This window comes from Antedon mediterranea, chromosome 5 (genome assembly GCF_964355755.1).
Source record: "Antedon mediterranea chromosome 5, ecAntMedi1.1, whole genome shotgun sequence".
Classification (NCBI taxonomy): Eukaryota; Metazoa; Echinodermata; class Crinoidea; order Comatulida; family Antedonidae; genus Antedon; species Antedon mediterranea.
Window position 1 is genome coordinate 4,008,537 of NC_092674.1, and position 27,590 is coordinate 4,036,126.

At 34.0% G+C, this 27,590-nt stretch overlaps 2 protein-coding genes across 3 annotated transcripts; both read left to right on the forward strand.

Moving 5' to 3' along the window:
• The first annotated feature begins 90 nt into the window (after nt 1–90).
• On the forward strand, nt 91–19,519 carry LOC140049439 (phosphatidylinositol 3,4,5-trisphosphate 5-phosphatase 2A-like). 2 transcript variants are annotated; one of them, XM_072094319.1, is made up of 26 exons: nt 91–149; nt 1,819–1,987; nt 2,139–2,205; nt 3,083–3,224; nt 3,705–3,933; nt 4,275–4,365; nt 4,708–4,791; nt 5,131–5,343; nt 5,481–5,622; nt 5,802–5,896; nt 6,648–6,750; nt 7,133–7,335; nt 7,665–7,782; nt 8,054–8,150; nt 8,494–8,732; nt 8,848–8,936; nt 9,355–9,436; nt 10,373–10,462; nt 10,573–10,701; nt 10,920–11,011; nt 11,300–11,387; nt 12,093–12,189; nt 12,637–12,704; nt 12,869–12,973; nt 13,583–14,403; nt 17,117–19,519. In XM_072094319.1, the coding sequence occupies exons 2-26, from the start codon at nt 1,833–1,835 to the stop codon at nt 17,330–17,332; spliced, it is 3,855 nt and encodes a 1,284-aa protein (XP_071950420.1). In that variant the 5' UTR covers nt 91–149; nt 1,819–1,832; the 3' UTR covers nt 17,333–19,519. The 2 variants fall into 2 exon arrangements, with proteins under 2 accessions (XP_071950420.1, XP_071950421.1); XM_072094320.1 differs by having other exon boundaries at nt 13,583–14,175.
• Nucleotides 19,520–19,700: 181 nt separating this feature from the next.
• On the forward strand, nt 19,701–26,492 carry LOC140049169 (ubiquitin-like-conjugating enzyme ATG3). Its single transcript, XM_072093988.1, has 9 exons — nt 19,701–19,850; nt 20,203–20,365; nt 20,924–21,031; nt 21,601–21,723; nt 22,000–22,043; nt 22,851–23,006; nt 23,345–23,469; nt 24,216–24,284; nt 26,193–26,492. The coding sequence occupies exons 1-9, from the start codon at nt 19,779–19,781 to the stop codon at nt 26,272–26,274; spliced, it is 942 nt and encodes a 313-aa protein (XP_071950089.1). The 5' UTR covers nt 19,701–19,778; the 3' UTR covers nt 26,275–26,492.
• Nucleotides 26,493–27,590: the final 1,098 nt, after the last annotated feature.

Genomic DNA, 27,590 nt, shown 5'->3' on the forward strand with positions numbered 1-27,590 from the left:
TAGATTATATAGTAGCACTCACTGATTGGTGTAAATAATATTGCCTTAACACGTTTCAGAAAAATACAGAATTTCCTAAACACACCAAACACGGAAGTATGGCGGAAAGTTAAAAAAGATTTTCAAGTTGATTTGAAGCTACAATAAAGGTGTAGTATTTCTTATTTATGATCTTTGATAATTGTATTTAATTATAAATGTATTGTTTCTATTCATAAAGTATGCCATTAAATGTTACCATTGCTAGGCTGCTTCGATGTTTATTTCCTGTTCTGTAGACCATATCCAGCCTGACTCGTTGGGTGTATTAGGCCAGCAAGAAACAACAAGCCAGTCTACCCCAGCTTAGCCTCTGTTTACCATTTTGCACATAAAACAAATCACTTGCTCTCTCATCTTTGTACTTCAAAGAAAGAAATATTTATATATTAAAGGGTGGCCGGTTATTTAAAACAATTTGATATTTATCCCTGAACTGACTGGCTGCTATTTTTAGAAGATTGAATATGAACTGAAAAAATTGAAATGGGTGATAATATTTAAACTATTATTATTTGTAGAAACTGCATTTTGAAATTTACAGTCAATATTACATAAATAAATTCTGTACTTTTTCGTATTCTGTTAAAAAATATAAAAAATGCACAATTATTAAATATATTTTATTTAGTTCAACGTGTTTTTTTCACATTCAAATATTTAAACTATCTTTTTCCGGAAAGTCAGTGCATTTTTTTTGTACATACTGTAGGAAATAATTTTGACCTATTGAACCGTAATAAAAGTCTGGTATTTCCGGTGTTCAAAGAATCATTAATTTTTATGATTCAATAGTGTTCATGTGCCTACAGTATTTATATTAACAATTTCTTTGGTACTTATATTCATTGTACCATAACTGATTGATATTATTGAGTGCAGAAATAATTAAAAAATGCAACTTTTTTGTAATTAATTTTTTCCGCAAGTTCATAATTTATAAAAAAGCAGATTTATTTATTATTTGGGGGAGGCATAAACAAATAGATACTTCTAGATAAGAGAAATCAGGCCTTGTCACTCACCTAACACACCCCTAAACTGTCCTTGAGGAGTGCGATTTACAACATGCTTAAATTTAGTAACCTTCTACACACCAACATACAAATGGCACACCTACAGCTCCCCTTAATGTATTGAGGAGTGCAATTTGTAGCACACCTATAATTTTCAAAAGACAAGGCTGAATTTTTCTACATACTGTATAGAAATGTGTTGTAATCAAATTTGAATTTTAGTGTATAATATATGCATGTGGCAAGACGTTTATTAGAGAAAATAAATATATCTGTATCTATCTGCGGTTTAAATTTTTTAAAGATCCGTCTTTTAGTTTTGACGTTATTCTTCTAAAACAAACAAACACAAAATCGTAATTGTTAGGTAATAATAATTCTGTTATGCTTAAAAACCTCTAGGCGCTTCACTTTATTCAGATCATTGGATCAAACACCTAAGCATAACTGTCATGTTGCAGCTAGTAATCAGCATATTTCTATAGCCGAGCTACACTATCAAACTTTATGTGTCAAAAAATGTAATGTGCCCATATATGGACATGATGATGTCATATCACTACCATATTTAAGCATAGCACTTTTATTATACTGTATATACTGTAGGCACATCACCTTTTTGTTACACATAAAGTTTGATAGTGTAGGCAAGCCTTAAAACTGATCAATTTTCATCACTCCTTTGATTCTCTAATGTTTTTTTTTAATTGTTATAAACAAAATGATTATTCATTTTTCAATTTATAATGATTCAACTTGATAGAAACCAATGACGTGATGGCGCACAGTAAAGGTGTACAGGGATGTAAATGGTACCATGGTGCCATCGGTAGGATGGAGGCTGAAAATCTGCTGATTGAAGACTCTAGAAATGGAAGTTTTCTTGTTCGAGATAGTGAAAATATTAAAGGTGCCTTTGCCTTATCGGTGCTGTAAGTCCAACTACCAATATTTAATTTGTAAAAAGATTGTTATTATGACTATAATGATTTATAAGTGTAAAATACAGGGCTGTAGCCACCAGTATGGTAGTCATTATTAATCTATGATATAATATTTCTACTACCTGTACCGCTCTTTCAGATATAATCAGCGAATTTCACAGTACCGAATTATACCTGCACCAGAAGGTCCAGGATTTTTAATGAAGGTGAGTTTAGTTTAGTTTAGTTTAGTTTAGTTTAGTTATAATGGGAAAGTTTAGGCGATGTGCCTTTTTAAACCCCATATCAACTACATTGTGTCGATGCGATTCTTGAAGGTATTAGCGGTCTCAGAATTGACAACGTCGGCTGGTAAACTGTTCCAATGGTTAATTACTCGTTGCGAGAAGGTATGTCTTCTACAGTTCAATCCTTTATGGAAAGTCGGCTTGAAAAATCTCAGGTGATGCCCTCGAGTAATTCTGCTAATGTTACTTCTCATTTGGAAAAAGTCATCCTTGGCTACACCCTCGAAACCTTTAACAATTTTATATGCTTCAATCAGGTCACCTCGAATTCTTCTGTCATACAAGTGTTTATTGTCTGAAGCTCTGTCTACATCATCAAACTAGTTTGACAAAAAAACTGTGCCCAAATATGATAGTGATATGCCCAAATATGGTAGTGATATGACATCATCATATGGGCACATCATATTTTTTTTTCACATAAGGTTTGATAATGTAGACAGAGCTTAGCTGACCCTGAGTTTCATACCTCTAAATTACTGAAATTAATAATCATTTAAAGGCATGAACCACCTCTTCTTCACTTCTGTAAACAACAAGTTTAAATTTAAAAACATGGGGCTATGCCAATATATTTCAAATCAAACTGGTCGCTTTTTAAAATAATTATAATATGGGACAGGAAAAAGTGATAGAATGGAAAGGATTCTGTCAGGATTGAACTCTTATCAAAAGGATACTGTATGGTGACACATCATATAGTAGTAGATTGCAACACACTCCACAACAAGTATGTGAAAGTCTATTTAATTATTCCTTTTCTTAATTCATACATGCATTTAATGTTGATTTGCAGTCTTCTGAAGGAATAAAGCAACACAGATTTTCCAACCTGGTGGAGTTGATAAACAGTTACAAAATAGCAACAAATGGTCTTGTATGCACTTTGAAGTATCCAGTAGAGGCTACAAATCTACCAGAAGAAGATACAGACTCAGGTTACTAATTAAGCCTTTCAAAATGGTTATGCTCTCCGAGCCTGACTAAAAATCTAGGCTCGCCCCTTTTTCATTGCATAAAATAAAGAAAATTGCTAATCAACTACATGCCTAGACTGAAATCTCTCTTGGTTTTTGAATTACATGCATGAGTAATTTGTCTATTGCACCTTTTATATTTATTTCAAATTCTCATATTTATGTCATTTATTTATTTCAACAATATTTTATGATCCATCCAGCTGAAACAGATCATTAGGGACCCTCACAAAAATACAATATGACACGACATCAACATGCAAAAATTAAATTAAAATAAATAGAATTTATAAAGAAAACCAAAATAAAATAATGCACAAAATAATTAGAATCAAATAAAAACAAAGAATTAACACAAAATCGATCCTGTAAATTTTTTTATCACAAAGGTCTTTCTCAACCCTCACCCCTCATAATTTAAATGTCTGGTTACTTTTTTAGACGATGACGAAGACTGTGATTACGATCATCTTGATCATGTGAGCCAGTTTTTAGAATCAAAGATCGAACACTTATACCATGTTGGGATTGAAAGTGAATTCTTGCAAGCTCTACGAAACTATGCAGTGCGCGACAGTAAACTGGACGCTGAATCTCTGAGGTCGGGCAACAGCTCATCATTACCGCAACTCAAACAGTTATTGCACACAACCAGTAAAGATTTTGTCAAGTGGGTTGTTTTCTTTAACTTGCGCATGTTATTTTACTTTTAACTACCAAATAACTAATAGATATCATTGACAATAGGAGTCAATAAAGAATGACAAAAATATTTAAACATCTATTTAATGTTATTTGAGATTGTTATTGTTAATTTGTCAAGCCTGTAGTTATTGACATTTTTTATATTAGTCAATTTTTGTCTAAAAATACAGACTTGTAATATACATATAGAAATCGATTTGCAGACCGCAAACATCAAAATAATCAAATAGTGTAGGTTATCATACCATATTTGGATATGGATAATAATAACAAATTTAACTGTATTATAACTATGTTTTTGTACAGGGAACTTGATATCTTTCTTTTCAAAATCGATTTATTAAAAAGAATTTTCAATCGGAATAAAGACCTAGACAGGAATTTTGGAATGCACACTGTAAGTAAAATTGGTTACAGTATTCAATAATTAATTTGTTTAATTACACCATTTTTGTACTAACTTCACAAAAAAAATCAACACTACTAATAACTAGATTGACTATATAACAATAACATATTATAGTTAACTCTCCCAGTGCCTGACACCTTTGAGCTGGTTTTCCAAGCAGTCTGGTATTCGTAATGTTTTTAATCGTATAGAAATGAATTTGGGTCACTTTGGACTTCAAGAAAAGTCTGGTTTTGGGATAGTTTCTGGTTTTCAGAGAGTCTGGTATTGGGAGAGTCAACTGTATGCTGTTTCCACCAGCTGTATACTTTTATTTTTTTTTCTGTACAGTTTAAGAAAACCGGAGACAGTATGGAACATTTGATGTCAAGAATTGAGATGTGTCCAAAAGTCTATCAAGAAATGCAATCAAAGGTTTGGATTGTTTAAAACTTTATATTTTTTCACTGACATACATTGGAAACAGTTGAGTGGGATGTGCCCAAATATGGTAGTGATATGCTTAAATAGGGTAATGATATGACATCATCATGTCCCTAAATGGGCACATCATGTCCCTATATGGGCACATCACATTTTTTGATAGTGTCAATAGATAGAGCTTTACCATGACAATAAGCCATCTAAACATAACTATCATTATTATATTGAGACAAATTTAACTACTGAACTGTTTGTACTACTGCAGTACTAATACTGCAGTTTACAGTCATATCCAGAAATTTTAAATAATAATTATTATGGTCTTGCCAGGCCAGTAAAACTTTTCAGAATTTGGTTAAACTTGATGATCAGCATGAGACAAATAATGAAATAGAAATGGACCATGTATACATGCCCTCACCAGATGATGTCATACTTACTGGAAGTCAACCGACCAATACCATGTCCGAAAGGTCAACGCTGCCAGAATCAAAGCCTTTTAAAAGTGCAGCTGTTTTACGCATCCCATGTGCTGTGTTTGAGGTAATTACTATACATAAATGAATTTGTTTCAGATGTTTAAACTGACCTCCATTGAGTGAAAATAAAGTACAAAAATAATATAGGGCTACGAATATAATCCCAAACTCAGTTGTAATAATAGGATATTTAAATTTCAGGTGAAAACTGAAGGATTAAAAATGGAAGCACTGATGAACTGCCGGGTGAAGCTAACGATTGACGTGGATCAAGGCATGTTTATCGTACAAAGACTTGGAATCAAGGAAGCCAAAGAACCAAGTGTCCATCCACAAAATAAAAGTAATTGCTTTATTTATTAGTTTTAAACACACTGTTTAACACCAGGTTGAGCAATACAGTCTATACTCAATTTTCCTATTCATTGTAACCTTTACAAAATTAAGAGGAACTCTTTATAGAAAGATTTTTTAAATAATATGACTTTACAGTATAAGACGTTTTGTTGTTGTTCATTATAGTTGTGCAGTTGATAAAGTCAAGAGAAAATCCTACAAGAATAGGGATACGGTATAATAACAATAAAAAAAGAGAATACAGTTTTGATACAGCAAAGGTAAGTAGCAAAGGGGTCTATGTACTATTATATTCTTTAGCATGTAAACATAAACATTAAAGATATATGGCATATATTGACTTATTTAAAGAAAAACATGAAAAATGAAGATTAATAAAATCAATCACTTCTGTAGAAAAAAAAACCAACAAAAATAATTATTTCACTTCATTTCACGGTTAATTTAAACCAAAAACCATTGTCTGACAGACAATTTTAAGTATTTTTGCTTTAAATTACATTGTTTTTAAAAAGGTAAATCCTTTTTTTTTGCTCCAGATTTTTGTCTAAGTGAATAACTATTATGTGACATTAAAATGGCATTTTCAACAAAAACAAAAACATTTTTAGGGGGACAATATATCTTTAAAGCTACACTACACTATCAAACTAGTTCGACAAGGAAAGTGTGATGTGCCCAAATATGGTAGTGATATGACATAATTGTGTCCATATATGGGAACATTACTTTCATACATTAAGTTTTATAGTGTAGACAGCTTTAAATCAATAAGTGTGTGGCCGAGCAGTTAAGACAATGAAACTGCAATACAGCCCTGGTATCAGGTCCAAGGCTCACTCGCTCCTTGTTTCTAGTGGTAGATGGATAAGGACTAAAATTGTAGTTCCAGTGTATGTTGTGTGCGCTAAGAATTTAGTAATTTTCAAATATGCCAATAGTGTCGTTTGCAGTTTGTAATTCCGTTTGATTTTTTTCTTTCTTTCTCTAGTTTAATTCTTATTTTTGCAGGAAAGAGAGAGATTTTGTTTGCTGATGCAAACAATGAAGAATATTCACTCACATAGTGAAGAAGTTGACCAGATTTCATTGTTCGTTGGAACTTACAATATGGGTAATTTCATTACTAAATTTACCAGGCACGGATTTAGACAGTGGGTAAACCGGCTTTAGCCCCCTAAAATTTAACAGCCATTTAAAAATAAAATAATGAATATTTTTATTTTTCTGCAACACGATGGATTGTTTTTATCATTTATGAAATATTTAGGCCCCCTCCCCCTAATCTATAATGCTGGATCCACCTCTGTATACCAATACTTTATTTGATAGTTTATTAGTTTTATGAATAATAAAATAATATAGTACTAACCTGAAAGTTGCTCCTAGTTGTGAGTGCCGTTCTAGCTGAGGAACCTTTTAATGCTCATCTATCCATTAAACTTGGTTAGAATTGCAAGTATTGGTTTTTAGACAAATTTCATTTATGTTATCAGGTGATGCTGTGCCAACGGCCATGTTGGATACATGGTTAACTTCACAGGGTATTGGAAAGACGCGCCCTATTGAAATGGCAATGGTACCTCACGACCTTTACGTAATCGGAACACAAGAAAGCACACTGAGTGAGCGCGACTGGGTCAAACGAATCAAGTCAACCATCATGAAAAACTCTCCTGCCAAACAAGAATATGCTGTGGTTTGTAGCAGCCTGTTTGTAGGATCAATATGATCAAATCAAAACAACACTTTATAAAACAAATACTTTCCCATAAAGAAATTAAGTTGGTTAACCCACACTCTGAAATTATAAATGAATTTTACCACCCAGCAACTCTAATAAGATTTGGCAAAAGTCTCTAATTTAAAAAAAAAAAACAACTTAACTTAAGTATATTTATGACACGCTGTGTGTGCCAAAATTTTCCTTTACAGATATTAAGCTGAATTGCTGTTAGAACCAAAACTACTCCTTCAATAATATTTAGTATTACTGTGACAAAATGATGATTTTGTTGTTTTTTTTAGGTGACACTGTGCTCATTGTGGGGAATACGTATGGCAGTTTTAGTTAAACCTGAACTAGTTAATTCAATAACGCATGTCAAGGAGTCATCAGTCAAAACAGGCATAGCCAATACCCTTGGTAAGTAAGCCTTATTCTCTGTCGACACTAGCAACTAGCAAAAAAGTGTGACGTGCCCAAATGTTATACTGATGACATCATCATGTCCATGTATTGGCACATCACATTATTTTTGTCACATAAAGTTTGATAGTGTAGACAGAGATTTATAGCTTTGGTAGGCATAAAGAGTAATTCTTTTTACACAAAGGTCAAAGTTCAGTAGCAGAAAGGTGCAATTTTGTCTAATACTAAATAGATAAATTAATGTCAATGTTTTTTGTATATGTAGGTAACAAGGGTGCAGTTGGTGTGTCATTTTATTTCAATGGAACATCGTTCTGTTTCATTAACTGCCATTTAACATCTGGAACCGAAAAATGTTTAAGGTAAGTAAGTCTAAATCAAATGTTATTATCACTTTTAAGTTTTTAAATTTTTAATCTTGAATAAGTTGTTTTTGGCCATGATCCTTGAAAATAATTGTGAATTGTTCATATCAGAACCTATAATTGCACGCATCATTTATAAAGTTGGTAGGAAGTTTTTGAAACTAGAGAATAAACTTGAGAAGGATGAAATGTGTTTCTTGACTGACCCCCATATGGGTCAGGGGTCATGGGTCATGGGTGTAACTGGGCTTCTATTTTAAGATGGGTTTGTACCCCATAGTGGGCCTATAGGCCAGTGTGTAATGTTACATACAAATTGTTACTTTTTTATATTTTTTAGGCGGAACCACAACTATATTGACATATTAAAAGGTCTTGCACTCGGAGATAAAGGTCTCAATGTGTTTGACCTCACGACCAAGTTCCACCACATCTTTTGGTTTGGCGACCTCAACTACAGGCTCGATCGAGATGTCCAAGAGATTCTTGCACAGATTAACAATAAGAACTACACAACGCTGTTGACCTATGACCAACTGAGAGAGGAACGAATAAAGGATAACGTATTCATTGATTTTGGTTAGTTAGAATTTTGTTTCATTGTAATCATAATTTTTTGGATTTAAAAGGCTTTGAAATAAATGTTTCGAGTTTTTATGAAATAAATGTTTTTGTTATTTATTTTTTTATGTAGAGGAAGAGGAGATTACATTCCCACCCACATATCGATATGAGATTGGGAATAGGCACACTTATGCTTATAAAAAAGTTAAGAAAACAGGGGTGAGGTTGAATTTTTATATTTTATTTTTAATTTTCAAAAGAGATTTCCAAACTAGCATACAAAAAAATTATAATATCAATGGTAATAAGATAGAAATAACAATGTCAACAAAAAAATAATTTTTAATTGAAAAAAACAAATTGTATAGATTATTTTTAGTATTCTAATGTGACATTCCATATAATTTGTTTGCTTTGCTTTGGTATTTTGTTTTCATCACATTTTCAGCATCATAATCATTGTCTTTATTATAATGGTGTATCAGATCAGTATCATCGTTTAATCTTCATTTCACCATTATTTGTGTATCTTCATCAGCATCATTGTCACCTGATCTTTAAAACATTGTCACCAAAATCTTGTCATCAGCATCATTGTCACAATCAGATTTTTACATTTTCGTTTCCATTATTTTAGGTACGAATCAACCAGCCTTCATGGTGTGACCGAGTACTGTGGAAGTCCTATCCTGATACCCACATAAACAACACATCATATGGTAAATGGAGTCAAACCATGGGCCTATATAATTAATTAGTTCATTTTGAAGTACATATGTTTGAACTGAGAAAGAAGGGTTGTAAAATGGTGATGGTTTTGGGAATAAATGAGTATAAAAAATACTTTATAACCCAAAATCTTCAAATTCATCAATTGTCAAATAATCGGTGGCGTAACTGCAATGAGTGCTCACTAGCTGAATCCAGGGTCCCTAGAGCTTACAGGGGCCCTAGAGCTTACAGGGGCCCTAGAGCTTACAGGGGCCCTAGAGCTTACAGGGGCCCTAGAGCTTACAGGGGCCCTAGAGCTTACAGGGGTCTCTGAGCAGCGCCGACAGAGAAAGAGGCTAAACATGGGAGGGCCACTTGGAATCCTCAGGCCTCTGTGTTATGTTACGTCAAGTAATTTATGTCTATTATTAGCATAATTAGTTTAAGATCTATCATATGCTCTTAATGTAATAAGTACTAATGTACCCAGAGTCCAATAGAGACCATCCGATTTGATGGATTGAACCACCCTGGTAGAATATTGGAAATAAATATAAAAGAATCACAGTGTAACGGTAGTCGTGTCGAGGGCCAAGACAATAACGATGGCACAAAATTATTAATATTTATTCAATCAAAAATAAGATTATAAAACAATGTGAAAATGTAGTGATTCTGACCGATGTCTCAAGAATCAATACCCGAACTAACTAACTTAACTACAAAACATATATTTATATTAAGGGTACAGGAAGGAGGACTAATTAAATGGTACCACATCCTGATTGACTTTCCTTGGAAGACCAACCTCAGGAATGTAGTGTTCCAAGTTAAGTAGGCATCGGGGAGAATAGTGGTGAATAGCCTGTGTGACTAATAGGATTTGGTCCCGCCATGTTACACACAGTTACCTTAATAAGCAATGATTTTTGATTTTCATTCAGGCTGTACAGTAGACATTATGTCCAGTGACCATTCACCTGTATTTGCGACGTTCTCTGTTGGAATTGAGTCTATGACAATTTTAACCAAAGGTAATTGGTCGAACTAAGTTTAATACGTATTAAGAAAAACTTATAAGAGATCAAATTATTGATATAAAGTAGCAAAGTTTTGAGTTTTGTCTAATTTTTTTAATTGATAGATCATCTGGGTAGACTGACTGGTAATGACGAGGCTGAGGTACAGGTCATCTTCACAGAAATGGAAGCAGACATTAAAACAAGCAGTATTGGGAAATTCTATGTGGAGATCTTTTCAAGCTGTTTAGATGGTATGTACCAGTGGCCCTGAAGCTTATGGAGGCTCCTTTTTCAGTGGCAAGAGGAAAAAGACAGGCATTAAAATATGTTGGTTAAAAACATCCAAGGCCTCCAGCATTGGAGGGCCACTTAGGGTTCCTAAACCAGGGGCCTCATGTCTCTATGTACGCCACTGATTGAAATGATCTTGTGCAAAATCTCAATAATCAAAATCACTTTTGATTTCTAGTTCGTAGTGTTAAATGTGGGAAGAGTGGTGATAGCATAGTCAAGAATTACAACCTGGTTTCTGTCAGATGGTCTGCAGAAAAATTTCCAAAGGTATTACTGTTCAATTACTGTATGAATTTTAAATTCAATAAACAATGCATGCATAAATATATTTAATAATCCCCGATTTGAACTAGAAATTGATGACTAAACCAATAGTGCAGTACCTACAGTAGCACTATCAGAACACCATAGACCCTTCTTAACATGTACACACGTACATGTATGTACTATTAATAATTATGTGGGACGCTTTTAGACATATAGAAATATGTGCCAATGTGGAACTCTTTAATAGTAGTAATAAGCACGCACCTGTTACAATATATCTATTTTCAGTTAAAGCCTACGGTTTCCAACTTCCACTATTTAGACGAGCAACACATGTTGGTAGCTATTAAAAATTCGGACAGTGACGAGTCATATGGTGAAATACATTTTTTTAATACAGTATTACATTTTGGTCATACCCTCTGGGTTGTAAATGCCCAGCTTGAGAGGAGAATGGACTATTAGTATCAGCCTGTTAAGCTCTGTCTACACTATCAAACATTATGTGACAAAACAATGTGATGTGCCAATAAATGGACGTGATGATGTCATATCACTACCATATTTAAGCATACCACTACTATATTTGAGCACATCACACTTTTTTGTCAAAAGTGTAGACAGAGCCTTACTTTGGTCATATCCACTGGGTTGTTTTTTAAAAAAGTTTTAAAAGCTGTATACCTTCCTTCTGATCGATATTTAATCTGATTTCAGGACCAAAAAAAGTGTCCTCTTAATAGATGTGTCCCCTGCATACGAGATGGCCATAGTGTTAAATATGTATTACTACCCCGCATTAGTTTCACAGAAAGTTCCCCCTTAAGCGTGGTTCCCACTAGAGACGCAACACAAGGACGTACCGCAACGCAAGTGAATTGACCAATCACGAGCGATGCCTTATTCGCTTGTGATTGCTAACTGTCTATAACTTCGCTTGTCATTGGTTAAAAAGCTTGCGTTGCGTTTACGTCCTTGCGTTACGTTCTAGTGGGAACCAAGCTTTATTTAGAGTGTCGTGTCCCAAAGGTTCCACTACATTGCATTTCTATTTTGTTTGATGTGTGTATCTCTGTTAAAGGTGAATTTGTGATTGCATTAAAAAACAAGTTAAGCACTGATCCAGTGGAATTTAAGTCAAATTTGACCCACAATGGATTGAGGACAGGAAATGTCAGGTGTGTAGTCTTTGATAATACCATATATGAGTATAATCCCATGCTCAATTTAAATTTTCCCTTGCTTATATATGCCATGCTAAATTGTTATCCTATGCTAAATTATCCTCCCATGCTCAATTATAATCCAATGCTCAATAATAAACCCATGCTCAATTGTAATTTATTTTTATTTATAATTGAATTTATAAATTTGGATACGATACTTTAGTTAATCCATTGTTAATGCAGTTCGAGTGTAATCCCACTCGCTACTTTGCACCAAATTTCTAACCCAGCAACACACCTCCCTCCCCCCCCCCCCACCCACCCAGTGACTATATACAGAAATTTGTTGTAAAATTCTACTCATTTGTTTTCTATTGTAAAAAAAATGTACATCTGTTTAATTAGTAAAAATACGTTATAAATGTTGTTTCAATTTTTATTTATGTATTAATATTATAGAGGAAAGATGCATATTAAAGCCAGAGACGAAAGCGCATATGGTGCCTGTGTCAGACCGAGAACGTACGGTAAGAAATAATTGGAAAAATAAATTTGTGTGCAGTTTTTTCCTGTGTTTTAAAACCTGTAAAAGAGTTTATCTGTAGAAACTCAGGAAATACAATTTCAGTAGTTTTAAACCAAAAATATTAAAAATGTATTTTTTACACAAACCCGTTTTTTTTCTTTATAGATTTGGTCAAGTTTGATGATCGATCAGACACTGCCAGCTCAATTGATTCTCATGACATTTTATCAGATAACTATCCACCACCACTTAGTAAACCCAAAAAAACAGGTAGTACTGTTGGTTTTACCACTTATATTGTATTTAAATTTCAATAAGTTTGTGGGTAAAAAGAATGATGTATTTCACAATGTGTCATATTCCATATAATGTGAATTATTTAGTGGAGTAGAGAATACTGGTACTATACCTTGATTCTGGGATGGGAAAACATGCTAAAGTGTCAAAGGTCAAATTATTATTTTATATATTTTTTTTAACCATATTTAATGAGGGTGGTCCATCCAGCTATTGCTGATCATTAGGGACCCAAGACAAACATATATACAAGATGCTCTACATAAACAAAGTCTTATTACTGGAGTAATTTTGTCCTTAGAAAAAATCCTGTGACGGGACTTGAACCCAGGACCCTTGGAGTGGTAGCCAAGCATCATAACCACCGAGCCACAACTCCACTCCAAATTTATAGCAGTTGCTTGTTAGTAAAAATAAGAAAACCATGGATTATTTCAGGCAAACTGTATGACATAATTATGGTTATTATGGCAGGGGTTCTGGTTCCAATTCAGCTCCTGACAATTTTACAGCAGTCGGTGAGGTCTGCTGTTCCTGTTGCCTAATCTGTACAATATTAACAATTTACCAAACTTTTTTAAGGTCTAGTTAGACTGTTTGATTGGAATAACAGGTCACAGCCTGACCACTGTCACACACAGGACACCAGCTTGCAAGTTCCAGGGTTGCGCCATGACTTATCTAACCAATTGTCCAACTCGTCTAACGCTACCACACCAGACAGCGATTCCAGCATGTTCACCTCGCACCGTCCTGGATTGTTGACCCCTGTACACCAGAACGAAGTTAACGACAAGGGTGAACATTCTGAAAAGGACAATTCTGAAAATCCAGAGGACTTTGAAAACCCATTTTTCCCTCCTAGTCTACCACCACGAAACATTCTTGGACATGATAATTTAGCATTTCAGAATGGAGGAAGCCTTTCATCAAATTGTTCAACTCGAAGTGAGATCAAGCCCCCAACAAACAATCCACCAGCACTGCCGCCACGTCCTGCCACGCTTGATAAGTCAGAAAAGTTGATATCGAAACCCAGAAACGCCGTCACGAAAACACAGTCGGACGGTTCTGCCGACGCACCTCCTGTGCCTGCTAGAAGAAATGCGCAACGTCCACCAGAGGTGGAATTTGATCTTGCAAGACAGGTTCAACAAAATCAACGCGCATCAAAGGTTAGACAAATACGTGACTTCTATGAGGGAAACAAGCTCAAGAGGCACGAAAAAGTGTCTGCTACCCCTTCTGCTCCCCTTGCTAACTCTCATACCCACTCCTCCCAGAATTATCAATGGCAAGAATATCGACACAAGGTAAATACCAAGGAAAATAAGCAAATAGTAACAGATGATGAACCGCCACCACTACCAGTCAAGGGTAGGGCTGGTTTGTTAGAGTTTGAGGTATTTCATTCTTCAAATTATTCAAAATTGATACCGTTTTATTTTGCTTGCTTTAATTACTCAAAAAGTGCATTTAAGGTCGTCTCTGGAGAAATAGACAATATTAGAAAAATGTTTGTACTTTTTCACAACTTGGTAGTGAATGATAGTTTTTCATTTTCTGCTGTTTACCACCACAAAATCGAAAACAAATATTATTACTTCAGAGCTTGCCATTGAATGCTGATCAAGTATTTTCTTTATTATGCATCTAAGGCTCTGTCCACACTATCAAACTTTATGTGACAAAAAAATGTCATGTGCCCACATGATGTCATATCACTACCATATTTCGGCATATCACTACCATATTTGGGCACATCATACTTTTTTTTGTTAAACTAGTTTGATAGTGTAGATAGAGCTGATAGATCATTTTGATTGCTTCTTGAGTATTGGTATTTCACTAGCTTCTATGTTATTGCAACTGAATATTCAAATATTTATTCTTCTTAAACTTTATTGCTTTGAAATACATTGGTGATTTTGGCAAACATTGGGCGATTTTGACTTAAATAAAACATTGTGTGAGTTGGGTAAACAACACAGTGCCATTTGGTTACACAAACATGGTGCAATTTTGTTGAATGACTGCAGTTCATTTTGGATTTTTTTTGTTGGGAATTTATTTGGATAAACAAGCATGATGCAAATTGGTTACACATACATTACATCGGAAAAAACAAATTGAAATATATTCTTTACCAAAAAAAAAGAAATTCATTTCACTATTATGATCAATTCGTACCCACTGGCACAGATCCTGTTTGGAGGACCTTACTACATAGATACCGAAATGATCATCTACATCTCTTCCCAAGTCTATATTTATTGAACACTGGACACATACTTCCCTATCCTTGAGCTTGTTTATACTCAATTACTGTATTATACTTTTAAGAATGTTGTGACAGTAACCTGGTAAGGATGCATTGTGCTAACAGAGTGCTTTAAACTTAAAGCTCTGTCTACACTATCAAACCATAAACGCTACCATATTTGGGCACATCACACTTCTTTTTTTCAAACTAGTTTGATAGTGTAGACAGAGCTTTAGAATAACCATGATTTACATTGTAGCAAGGAAAAAAAATGTCTTTGATTGTAGAAGAAATACTGCTATGCTGGTGAAATGTTGCTGAAGTCGCACACCTGCTTCTTAAATTATTTGCATAAGTCAATCCACCAGGTGGTGCCTGCCTGGTGCAGACTCAGAATTCATTCTCATAAAGGTGGAGTTGGAGTGTGTGCAGTAAATTCCCCCTCCCCCCAACATTTCACATATTTTCACTCTTCACAGCGTAGATAAAACTCTCTATGGATCCAGGATTTTTAAACGGAGGAGCGCTGATAATAATATAAAAATAGATATTGACAAAGTTGTTCATTCACATTTATTTACACATTTTATTAAAAAAGCAAGCATACATTCATAATAAGTTAAATGGTAACAGTAAATAGGAGCTGTTTCAGGGATTGGAAATAGAATTAAAAGAACTTGTCTTATACCAACCCCTAAACAGAAAAAAAAGACAAAATAAACAACTGCATTTACATATCATTTGCTAATGTTAGATATATAAATTATAATCCTACAAAATTCATAAATGTTTCAGATATTTCATTTAACAAATCAAAATTTAACTACAGCACATTGTGATTGTATTTGGAAATATATGTTTTTTTAACATTTTTATTTAACATTTTAAGGTTTTTACAACATGTAGTAGTAGTAGTTCATAATGTCATTTTAGCTGTCAACAACAGGAGCTTGTGATCCAACCATTACCTCGCTGGAGCAACTCATTTATTGTACATGATATAGACCACGTAAGAGTGTAATTTCACTCTTCCGTGGTATAGACACAGCCATATCATTCATTCATAAGTTCTGTCTACACTATCAAACTTAATGTGACAACAAAATATGATATGCCATATACAGTATGGACATATCACTACCATATTTGGGCATACCACTACCATATTTAAGCACATCCCACTTTTTTGTTTGATACTGCAGACAGAGCTTTAGTTAGCATTTTGTTATCCTAACTGTACTGTTAACATATACTGCTTCACAATATAATGCATGTTTACACTATGAATTTAGTATTAAAAGAATGAAGCCTTGTGCATACTTTAGTTAATGGAACAGTGCACGTTGCTTTGTATAGGTATGTGGTATGGGATACACATATTAACCATTTTTTTGATATTTAATCATGACCATTTAGAATAGAGAGTCATGAATATTCATCTATCCAGGTAATATTATATTTCATATGACCATATTATGAAGAATTAATGAATCTTGATTCTGGACTCCAAATTGTTTGGAAAACAGCGGATTTGATGATTTTTAAAAGATAGAGTTTATTGCATAAGAGATGAGATTGTGAGAATGAATAATTTTTTTCTCAAAAACCTACCATTTTCACCCAATTCTCTGTACTGTATCTCCATGGCATTGTATATCCGGTATCATGTATACAGTGTCACAAATGGATCACAGATTATGATGCAAACCTCACATGTGATGCTGTATCACAGAATTATAGATACAGTACCAAGAATTGGTTACCGTTTTATTGAATTTGATAATTATAGTTGTTTCATTGTAATGAAGCTGAATGTTCTTGATTTTAAAATAACACCTTTTCTTTTCCCTTAGGATTATGATTCCTTACGGAGACCTAACACAATTTCCGAATGGCTTGGATTGCTGGAACTTCCACAGTACACCCAACATTTGATCTGCAACGGTTGGGACAGCATTGATTTTCTCATTACAGTTACGGATTCAGACTTAATAATGGCGGGGGTAAATAATGCCACCCATCGTGAACGAATGTTAGCAAGTATCGTTGCAATGGCTTTCTGTAAATAGGTTCTCATTCCATCAGTATGTGTCTCAGTGCTCTTTTCTATAGTTATTGCACATAAAAAAATATTTCGCTTATTTTTTCGCGTCCACTATAGACAATTTTAGTAATTTGATGTAATCATGTTCCAGTTTCTCTAAACTAAAATGCTCATTAAGTATATTTAAAAAAAATGTTTTTTAGGATTGCTTATAAAATTAAATGGGTTTTCCGAGTGTTTCTGTCTCATCATAGAATCTATGACTTCAACATTGAAGAAAGGAACTTTAAAAATAATTTAGAGCTTTACAACACAATTGAAAAACTTATCCTTTTTCCAATAGACGTTAATCACTAACTAATGTACTTTGACCACTACTGAGCGCAATACAAATAGTAATGATAATTATAATATCGGTACCGTGAAGTTGCCTTAAAGTGCTTTAGAATATTATTTTTTTATAAAAGTTACTATTTAAGAAGCATTATAATTATATAAATCCATTTACCTATAATATATATAAATTTGAGTATTACTGAAATCATATACGTCCCACTTTGTACACGATTACACTTTATAATAATTTATATTTGAATTGCCAGTAGATTAAAAAATATTTCATATCATCTTGGAATTAAATTTAACCAATGCATGTATAAGAACTAGAATTTAAATTAGATAAACATTATACTGTTATAATTGTATTAAACTACTGTGGAATAGCTTTTGCGTCAGGGAGTTGAGTAATTGGTCAGATGTTTTGCCCTACTCTGACGTAATAAAAAAGTACATTTGAGAATACTTGCGAAAAAATTCGCAAGTAATTCTCGGGTGGGACTCGAACCCACGTATGTGTATGAAGTAAAAATTACGTCAGAGTAGGGCAAAACATCTGACCATTATACTGTTACTTAGGCCTGGTAAATGTAACTTTCTTCTATAGGGTTAGAGTTCTATATGGCTAGAGTAGAGCGTTGTGCTCAAATGGCTAGGGGGTTGCACAGGCCCTCATTTTTGAGGCATGATCACATTTAACCTAACACACTCCTAGAATGCCCTTCAGGACTGCAATTTACATCACACTCTGGGCTCATGTACCTACGGGACTGGGCCTACGATCAGTGGTTATCCCCAGTTTTATACCACCGCATAGTTCCCTATGATGTCATAAAGAGATAACACATGGTGCCAGACATCCTTGTCCTTTTTGATTATTTTTTTTTTAAATCTGACCAATTCTAGTTTCAAATACTGGTAATAATCAAGTTAATCAATTGGATTAATTATTCCATTCCACTAAGCGTGATCAAATTTCCTCTTAATTGACTACATTAGTATTTTAATTATGTAAAACTGTAGACATACTTTTATTTGTTGATGCTAATAATTATTTATTTTTAATGTTGATATGATTGTTTAACGCAAGCTTTCTAATAATACAAAATACCAAGTAATTAAAATGAATGTTTAGGCAAAACTAATAAATTAAAGACTTCAAAGGTTTGTAGTGACAATTTATTATAAGGGGACACCTTCCAGGACCCAACAAAGTGGCCCCTTGAACCCAGTGGCTGTATTTATTATTCACACTAGCAACTTAGGCCATAGACAATGAATTTTTCTATGGCCTAAGTAGAAACATCCTTTAAAGAAGTTTTCCTATCTTAATAAATAGCATTTGTATTGTAATATGTTGAATGTTGTGCTGTAGGTTTGTTTAAAAAACATTTTATGAACATTATTAAATACTTATTGACTTAAGTGAATAGTTATAGCATTTAAAGGGAATTCTAACTTAATTAATTGAGTGATTTGATTAAGTGTTGTGATGAATATGGCCACTGACCACTTGTAACGATTTGGATCAAATAATTGCATTAAATATTTTTACAATGCTAAGTCTTTCTAACAGTCTGCAATATATAATGTCTGGCCGGCTTTTTCCAGTACCATCTTAAATGTATATATAGCAATTACAAAAAATTTACATTAAATTTATACAGTATTGACTGCTTAAAAATAGGTGACTATTAAAAAGCTAATTGTAATGTAAATATTATATTGTACAGTAGAATATGAATGACTGAATATATGTAGCTACTTCCATCAGTATGTTGAAGGTTTTTAATATACGGTACTTTTTTTTACAAAGTCTATTCATGTCCATATTTTGTAACTATGAGAATGCTAGTTTACCTCTTGTTTATTAAAAGCAAACCATTTCTTACAAAAAAATACGACATTTTTTGCGTTGTCTTTTTTTTTTTTGTATCGTCAATACACCAACAATAATATTATGTACCTTTAAACAAATTTGACACGTTTGGCACCTCATACACAAGGTTGTTCTACTTTTTTCACTTCCGGATGTGATCAACTGGATTGACCTTTCGTAAATCTACGACATAAGGGAGTTTGTGTTTAGTGGGGAATTTGTGTATTAAAATCATACAGATATTTAGTCCTAAAAAATGCAAAGCGTTTTAAACAATATCAAGGGCCACGCCATTGGTGTTGCTGGACTTCTCACTCCAATTTTAAAGGTAATACGTTTTTTTATATGTTTTAGGCTAGGCCTAGGCTGGAGGTGTCACAGAGATTGAGTGGTAGAGAGGTAGTGAGACGTTCGGATAGGCCCACTTCAACTTGCTAGGCCTAGCCTAGGTAGGCGAATATAGTCTGCTATCGTATCTAGACCTACACGGTGATGTCGTACATGATGACAGACCTAGCTAGCTTACCAATAATTTCTAAATCTTAGCTAGTAGTAGGCCTATTTATAGGCCTAGCCTAGTCCTACTTCATATTTTTGTGGACCAAACTGTTAATCAATTTAATCGAAAAAGTGCTGATGCATTTGACTAATTTTTAACCTTTTTTGTAAACATTTTTTAGGAGTCAAAGTTTAAGGAAACGGGGGTATTAACCCCAGAGGAGTTTGAAGCTGCAGGAGATCACATCGTCCACCACTGTCCAACGTGGAAATGGTCAGCTGGTGATCCAAGTAAATCAAAACCATACTTGCCCAAAGAGAAACAATTTCTTGTAACAAAAAATGGTAAGATAAGTTATCGGTTTATTTATTCAACTTTGTTTTACAAGGGTAGCTTCTGTCCCTTTCTTTGTTTTTTTTTATTATAATAGTATATCGTATATTGTCCTTATTGTATTTTTTTCTTCCAACTTTTTGTTACTGTACTTATTTCTTGGAGCCTAAGCGTAAAGTTTAACTTATATAGACTTCCTTCCATATGTTTTATTAATTACTATTGAACGTGTTAATATAATTATTATTTGTATGTATTTTTAATATATGTGTGGAGAATATTTATTGACTAAATGAACAGCTGTACTACAGGAGTACAGCTGACTTGAAGTGAAGAGGCCCTCTTAACAAAAATACAAAACAAACTTAAACAAATGACATTCAAACATAAAGATACAGGAGGATTTATAAAAGTTAAAATTCTCAAACAGATTTAAAAACGTTAAAATTCATACAACCATCTTTTTAAATGTTAAAATTCATTCAATTTAAATCGGTTGTTGTGAAAAAACAGGTTACAAAAAGTATGTTCTTGATTGGTGAATGGTTGTATTTGTTCTCACTTATTAGTGCCTTGTCATAAACGATGCAAGCAAATGGAATACCAAGACGAAAATGAAGCCATTATAGAAGCAGATGATGGAGATGGGGGTTGGGTTGATACACACCACAATGCAGGTATCAGGGAAAAATTTCATTTCAAAATTCTGTTTAGCAATATTGCTAATCAAAGTTATTTTTGAATCAAGAAACATAGTTTTGTATTGTATTTTTTGCTACACAATTGTACAAATGTGTAGCAATAAGGTTGTTTTGTATAGCTTTTTGCTATGCTACACTGGCGACATTATTCCCTGCGGTATGGATGCAAAGCTACAAATACGGTACTGATATGCCCAAATATGGTAGTGATAAGCCTAAATATGGTAGTGATATGACATCATGTCCACATATGTGATGGTTACTCAGGGAAATTTTCCAAAAAATGCTAAATTTAGACAACTTTTATTTTTTGACATACAGTAACTGTTTTTTTGACATAACTGGTTACTACAGTTTATCATAATGTGGCATGCACAGAATCACAGAATTTGTTCTGCGCATGCTAACTCAATACATTTTGTGAAGTCTTTTTTTTCAATGGAGTACACCATGTAGGTAGACAGATGTATGTGGTAGTCACATGCAATGGTGATAGTGATTAATTATTGATTTATACCATCACATCAAACTATTACTTTCGTTAGGAGTGTCCGTGGCCGCAACAGACTTGGCAGGAAACCCAGAAACAGCTACATCAATACCAGAGAGTTGTCAACAAGATAATGAAGACGACGACGATGATGATGAAGAAGCAGCAGATATGGATGGTATTATAGCAACAATTATGATAGTGATATGATATCATCATGTCCATATATGGGCACATCACATTTTTTTGTCACATAAAGTTTGATAGTGTAGACAGAGTTTTGCTCTTGTTGTTCTCCTTTGATAGGAAATTACAGTACTGTATACTGTATAAATAAGTAATACATGATCAGAATAACATTGTACAGTATCACTATGTTGATGCACTGGCAATCCAGGTGCATCAGAACTTGTACTACTTCCTTGTTTTAATACTTTTCTATTTATCATTATAGAATATGTTGGCAGTGGAAAATTAGAAGAAGATGACGAAGATGAGGTAAGTTCTATTAGTTCAATTGGTGGTGGGGGTTTGCTGTTTAGGGGTGGGGATTTTACGGGGCGGGGGCGGCTGTTTAGGGTGAAAGGTCTGCTGTTTAGGGGGGTGGGGAGTCGGCTTTTTAGGGGTGGGGTCGGCTGTTTAGGGGTGTGGGGGGGCGCTGTTTAGGGGTGGGGGTCGGCTGTTTAGAGGTGGGGTCGTCTGTTTAGGGTGAAAGGTCTACTGTTTTGGTGTGGAGGGTTGGCTGTTTTTGTGTGGAGGGTTGGCTGTTTTTGTGTGGAGGGTTGGCTGTTTAGAGGTAGGGGTTGGCTGTTTAGGGGTGGGGTCGGCTGTTTAGGGGTGGGGTCGGCTGTTTTGGTGTGGAGGGTTGGCTGTTTTAGGGTGGGGGTGGGGTTTGGCTGTTTAGGGTGGGGGGTGGGGATTGGCTGTTTAGGGGTGGGGGTGGGGGTTGGCTGTTTAGGGGTGGGGGTTGGCTGTTTAGGGGTGGGGGTGGGGGTTGGCTGTTTAGGGGTGGGGTCGGCTGTTTAGGGGTGGGGTCAGCTGTTTAGGGTGAAAGGTCTGCTTTTAGGGGTGGAGAGTTTGCTGTTTAGGGGTGTGGGCAGCTGTTTAGTGGTGTGATAATAGAAATAGTCGAGCAGTAGTATTGTGTTAAAAGAATTGATCTGTTTTTACCAGATCGTTCTGTAGGCTGCCATTTTGGTTTATTCTCGCATGCAATAAGCTTGAATCTCGTAGAATATGTGGCTATAGTGCACAAACCAAATAGTGTTATTATAATTTTAATGTAAATTTTCTTTTATTTGAAAGGCAACTTTAGATGCCAGTGCAGCAGCTGGTACTACAAGTGAAGGCGCTACAGGGGGAGTTGAAAATGGAATTCTACAAACAAGGACATACGATTTAAACATAACATATGATAGGTACTACCAAACACCTAGGCTTTGGTTGTATGGCTATGATGAGGTAATGACCCAAGTGGTTAAATAGTAGTATGAAGAATATCAGAACAGTTTAGATAGGCCTTTGCTTGTGGGTATTGGCCTGCGTGTATTTCCCTGTATGTCTCTGTGTTGCGTGTATGTCCCTATGTTGCGTGTATGTCCCTATGTTGCGTGTATGTCCCTGTGCGTGTATGTCCATGTGTTTCATTATGTGCCTCAGCCTGTACATCTCTGTGTTGCATCCTAGTGGAAACTATGCTTTAGTAAACCTTGTCCATATATGGGTACATCGCATTTGTTTTTCACATAAAGTTTGATAGTTTAGATTTATTTTAACAGTTGATAAATGTTCTATTTTAGAACCGAAAACCACTAACAGTTGAACAGATGTATGAAGACATTAGCCAAGACCATGCCAAGAAAACAGTTACCATGGAAACACATCCTAATTTACCACAGACGATGTGTTCAGTACACCCATGCAGGTATGTCGCCCTCAAGCATTCGAGAGCTTCCTTCTCACAATTTATGAGGGCTCACTCTACAAATACACACTAGGAAAGACATTGTACACTAAATTGAGGCATTCTTATTAAAAAACAATGTCCCTGGATTTAGAATTCAGGGTTCAAAAATTCAACCTAGGAAAAGCAATTTACTAATAGAATTGTCATATGAAAATGTAATTTAGAAATAATATCATTAGTTATAATTTTTGCCAATACAATACAGTCAACTCTCCCAATACCGGAGTGGAGTTGTGGCTTGGTGTTTTATGATGCTTGGCTACCAATCCAAGGGTCCTGGGTTCAAGTCCTCCAATACAATACAGTCAACTCTCCCAATACCGGAGTGGAGTTGTGGCTTGGTGGTTTATGATGCTTGGCTACCAATCGAAAGGTCCTGGGTTCAAGTCCTGTCATAATGTCAGGATTTTTTCTAATTATAAATTACTACTCCATTACAAGGACTTGTTTATGTAGATCATCTTGTTTATGTTTGTCTTGTGAACAGAACTGTCACATTTAAGAAGGATGGTGAATTTATTCACTTATTTTTATACTTTACAATTTGCCAACAAACAAAACCATTGAGCTGGGCTAATATGTCTGCTATTCTGAATGTTTTTTTAATGTAAAAGAATTTGGGAACCTTTTGTGTGTTTCCAGTTTAGAGAGTGCAGTATTGGAAGCATCGACTGTAATAATTTTAATAATTGTTTTTGTTATAGACATGCAGATGTAATGAAAAAGATTATTCACACTGTAGCTGACGGAGGTGGCGAGCTTGGGGTTCATTTGTATCCTTTTTGTATTTATATACTTTTTTTTAAATTGTTTTTCTTTATAACTTTCATAATACAGTACGGAACAAAAAAGGCAACAACAGACAAAAACCATCAAAGAAAAAAAATGCCACTTTAAAAACAGCCAGTTACAGTAACATTGACAAATATATTTATTATAAATAAATGTTCACATTGTAGTCAAGCAAATAAACAATTTAAATGTTCCCGGTTATATATTGTACTACTTAATTTTATGTCATCATCTAAGTAAATGTTCAAGAATGATGATAAAAAAAATTATTTCATGTTTCATTTCTGTAATAACTTGGTTATGAACTAATTTCAATCATAAAACATGTCTTGAAATTTAACTTGAATATCTTGAAATTTAACTCGAATATCTTGAAATTTAACTTGAATATCTTGAAATTTAATTTGAATATCTTGAAATTTAATTTGAATATCTTGAAATTTAATTTGAAGAAGTTGAAATTTAACTTTAATATCTTTTGATATGAATAGTTTATTGACTCTCATCGTATGTTACAGTATTCTCATATAACACATATAAAACTAATAAAAACAGAACAAATATAAATATTTACACACAAAAAGAAAAATTGATATGAATTAAGTAAATAATAACTCTTTAAAAGCAATTTTCCCCGTTTAAATCAATAAAGATTACCCAACCCAAAGATTCTGTTCGCTAACTTAACACTGGTTAGGTAGTCTTCAAATGCCAAATAAGGTAATTTTAATTATCTGAGGCTGTTTGTAGGTTGTCTTGGGCTTAAAGTATTACAGATCTATATCTGTTATTCCTGACCTTTAGCTGTAATAACCTAATTTATAGCTTGTAGACAATCTTATATGTCAGTGTAATGCATGTATATATAGCTATTTGAAATAATACATAGTATACTGTCGCCGCATTGCTTGTATCCGTAGGCAAGATACTTTACTTACGTTTGCCTCTCTCCACCCAGGTGTATAAATGGGTACCCGGTTTGATCAAGACACAACTTTGCGCTGATTACTAGCTGCATTATGGAAGTATGTTTCCATACGTTTTTGATCCCAAAAAAAATGACTGGGGTAATAATGTTCAGTGCTTAGAGAAGCTTGCTTGTAGAGCGCTATATAAGAATGAACTATTATTATTATTATTGTCCACACTATCAAACTTTATGTGACAACAAAAATGCGATGTGCACATATATAGACATGATGATGTCATGTTGCTACCATATTTGAGCATATCACTACCATATTTAGGTATATCACTACTATATTTTTTTTGTCACAACTAGTTTGATAGTGTAGAGAAAGCTTAGGGATGGAGGCAGGGATTAGAATCAATTACCATCTTCATTGCAATGTGTAAACAAATTAAATTTAAATGATTATATTTATGGGATTAAACCACTCAAAGAAATACAGTAATTGCTTTTTAATGTATTCCTGGTTATAATGTACAAATACCTATTCTAAGGATTAGTATTTTTGTATGACTACAGATTGTTAATTGTTTTTATGGAATAATATTCTCTGAGGTTACATAAAGCTCTGTCTAAAATATCAAACTTTATGTGGAAAAAATTGTGATGTGATCATATATAGACATGATGATGTCATATCACTACCATATTTGGGCACATCACTACCATATATTGGCACATCATACTTTTTTGTCAAACTAGTTTGATAGTGTGGATAGAGCTTTATGTAACCTCAGAGTCTTTTAAGTGGTGTATTGTTTTGACTCCGGCTCCAAAACACCTGCTATAAGACTTTGTTTATATTTATATTATTTGATTGAATTCACTTATTTCTTTAAAATTCTTCAATGAATAAGAATATTAATTACATTTTTTTCAGTTTATATAACAATTGTATTCTTTAACAAGATTGTGATAGATATCTTTTGATTTTCTTGAAGTTTGTCCAAGCAGTAATTCCTACCATAGAATATGATTATACACGCCATTTTACAATGTAGGTAGTTACCCCTTCCACTCCCTTCCTTGTCACTCTCCCTATCTCACATTGTAAGGTACAGTCTGCAAATTTTAAGTTTGTGCTTTACTCCCTCCCGTCCCGTTAAACCGGTGGTTACGCGATTATTACAATATGTAAGGTACAGTCTGCGGATGCAAGGTTACGGTTGTGCTTTACTTCCGTCTTGCACGTTGAACTGGTGGTTATGCAATTATTATGTATGGATCGCATTTTGGATATAACTTTATCATCATCATTATTAATTTTGGCATCACCATTAAATATCCTATCCATATCCAATTTTTGGAATAAAATTAATTGAAAATAATCATTCTAGTACAAAATAATATAATAATATAGAATTGGAGTTGGAAACAGATGCTGGAAATATTGTGTAATATTAAAGCATTATTATGTTATTGGTAATATCATTTATCAAGTAAATCATTTCTAAAAAATTACTTGATAAGTCTGTAATTGATTAACAATTCTCTAATTCCAAATCTTTAAAATGGTACAATGTCTTCCTAATTTCTCTGTATGTACAGGATATGATTTTGATTGGTATTGGTTTTAATATTACGAGGTAAACAAATGATTTTTGATGTAAGGCTTAAAGGATGTAGATATAATAAGCCTACACACAGTATAATGGTGATCCTATATACTGTTGTACATGTTAAAGTGAAACACTGTATATGTGTATGTGCGCTGTGTATTGCTGTACACAATTGTATGTCTGTGCAATCTAGTTTTGACTACTATTGGGCAACTATGTACATTATTGTACTGGTTTTTTTATACTGAAGTGCACTATTTTATGTGGACTAAAGCTCTGTCTACACTATCAAACTTTATTTAAAAAAATGTGATGTGCACATATATGGACATGATGATGTCATATCACTACCATATTCAGGCATATCAATACCATGTTTGGGAACACACACTTTTTTTGTCAAACTAGTTTTGTCAAGCTAGTTTGAGTGTAGACAGAGCTTTATAGGATGTCTCCATGTGGCCCTGAACAACTCTTATATACCATAGCAACTCTACGTGTTGTCTAGTATACGTATTCAACTCCATCGATGTCAAGTACAGTATATCTATATCAAAGACAAAAAGCTATTAGATTTCCTGGAATACTGTACACTATAATTGTGTTAAGTAGTGAGTGTGTGACATTAACAGAATTTCCACTTAAGACATGTCATTTACTAGGGTGTGTACTAAGTGACTGGTTAAGTGATTTTAAGTGAGTTAATTAATGTCACTTGTATGGAATAGAAGGTAAGGTGCTTGCCTATCAATTCCAGT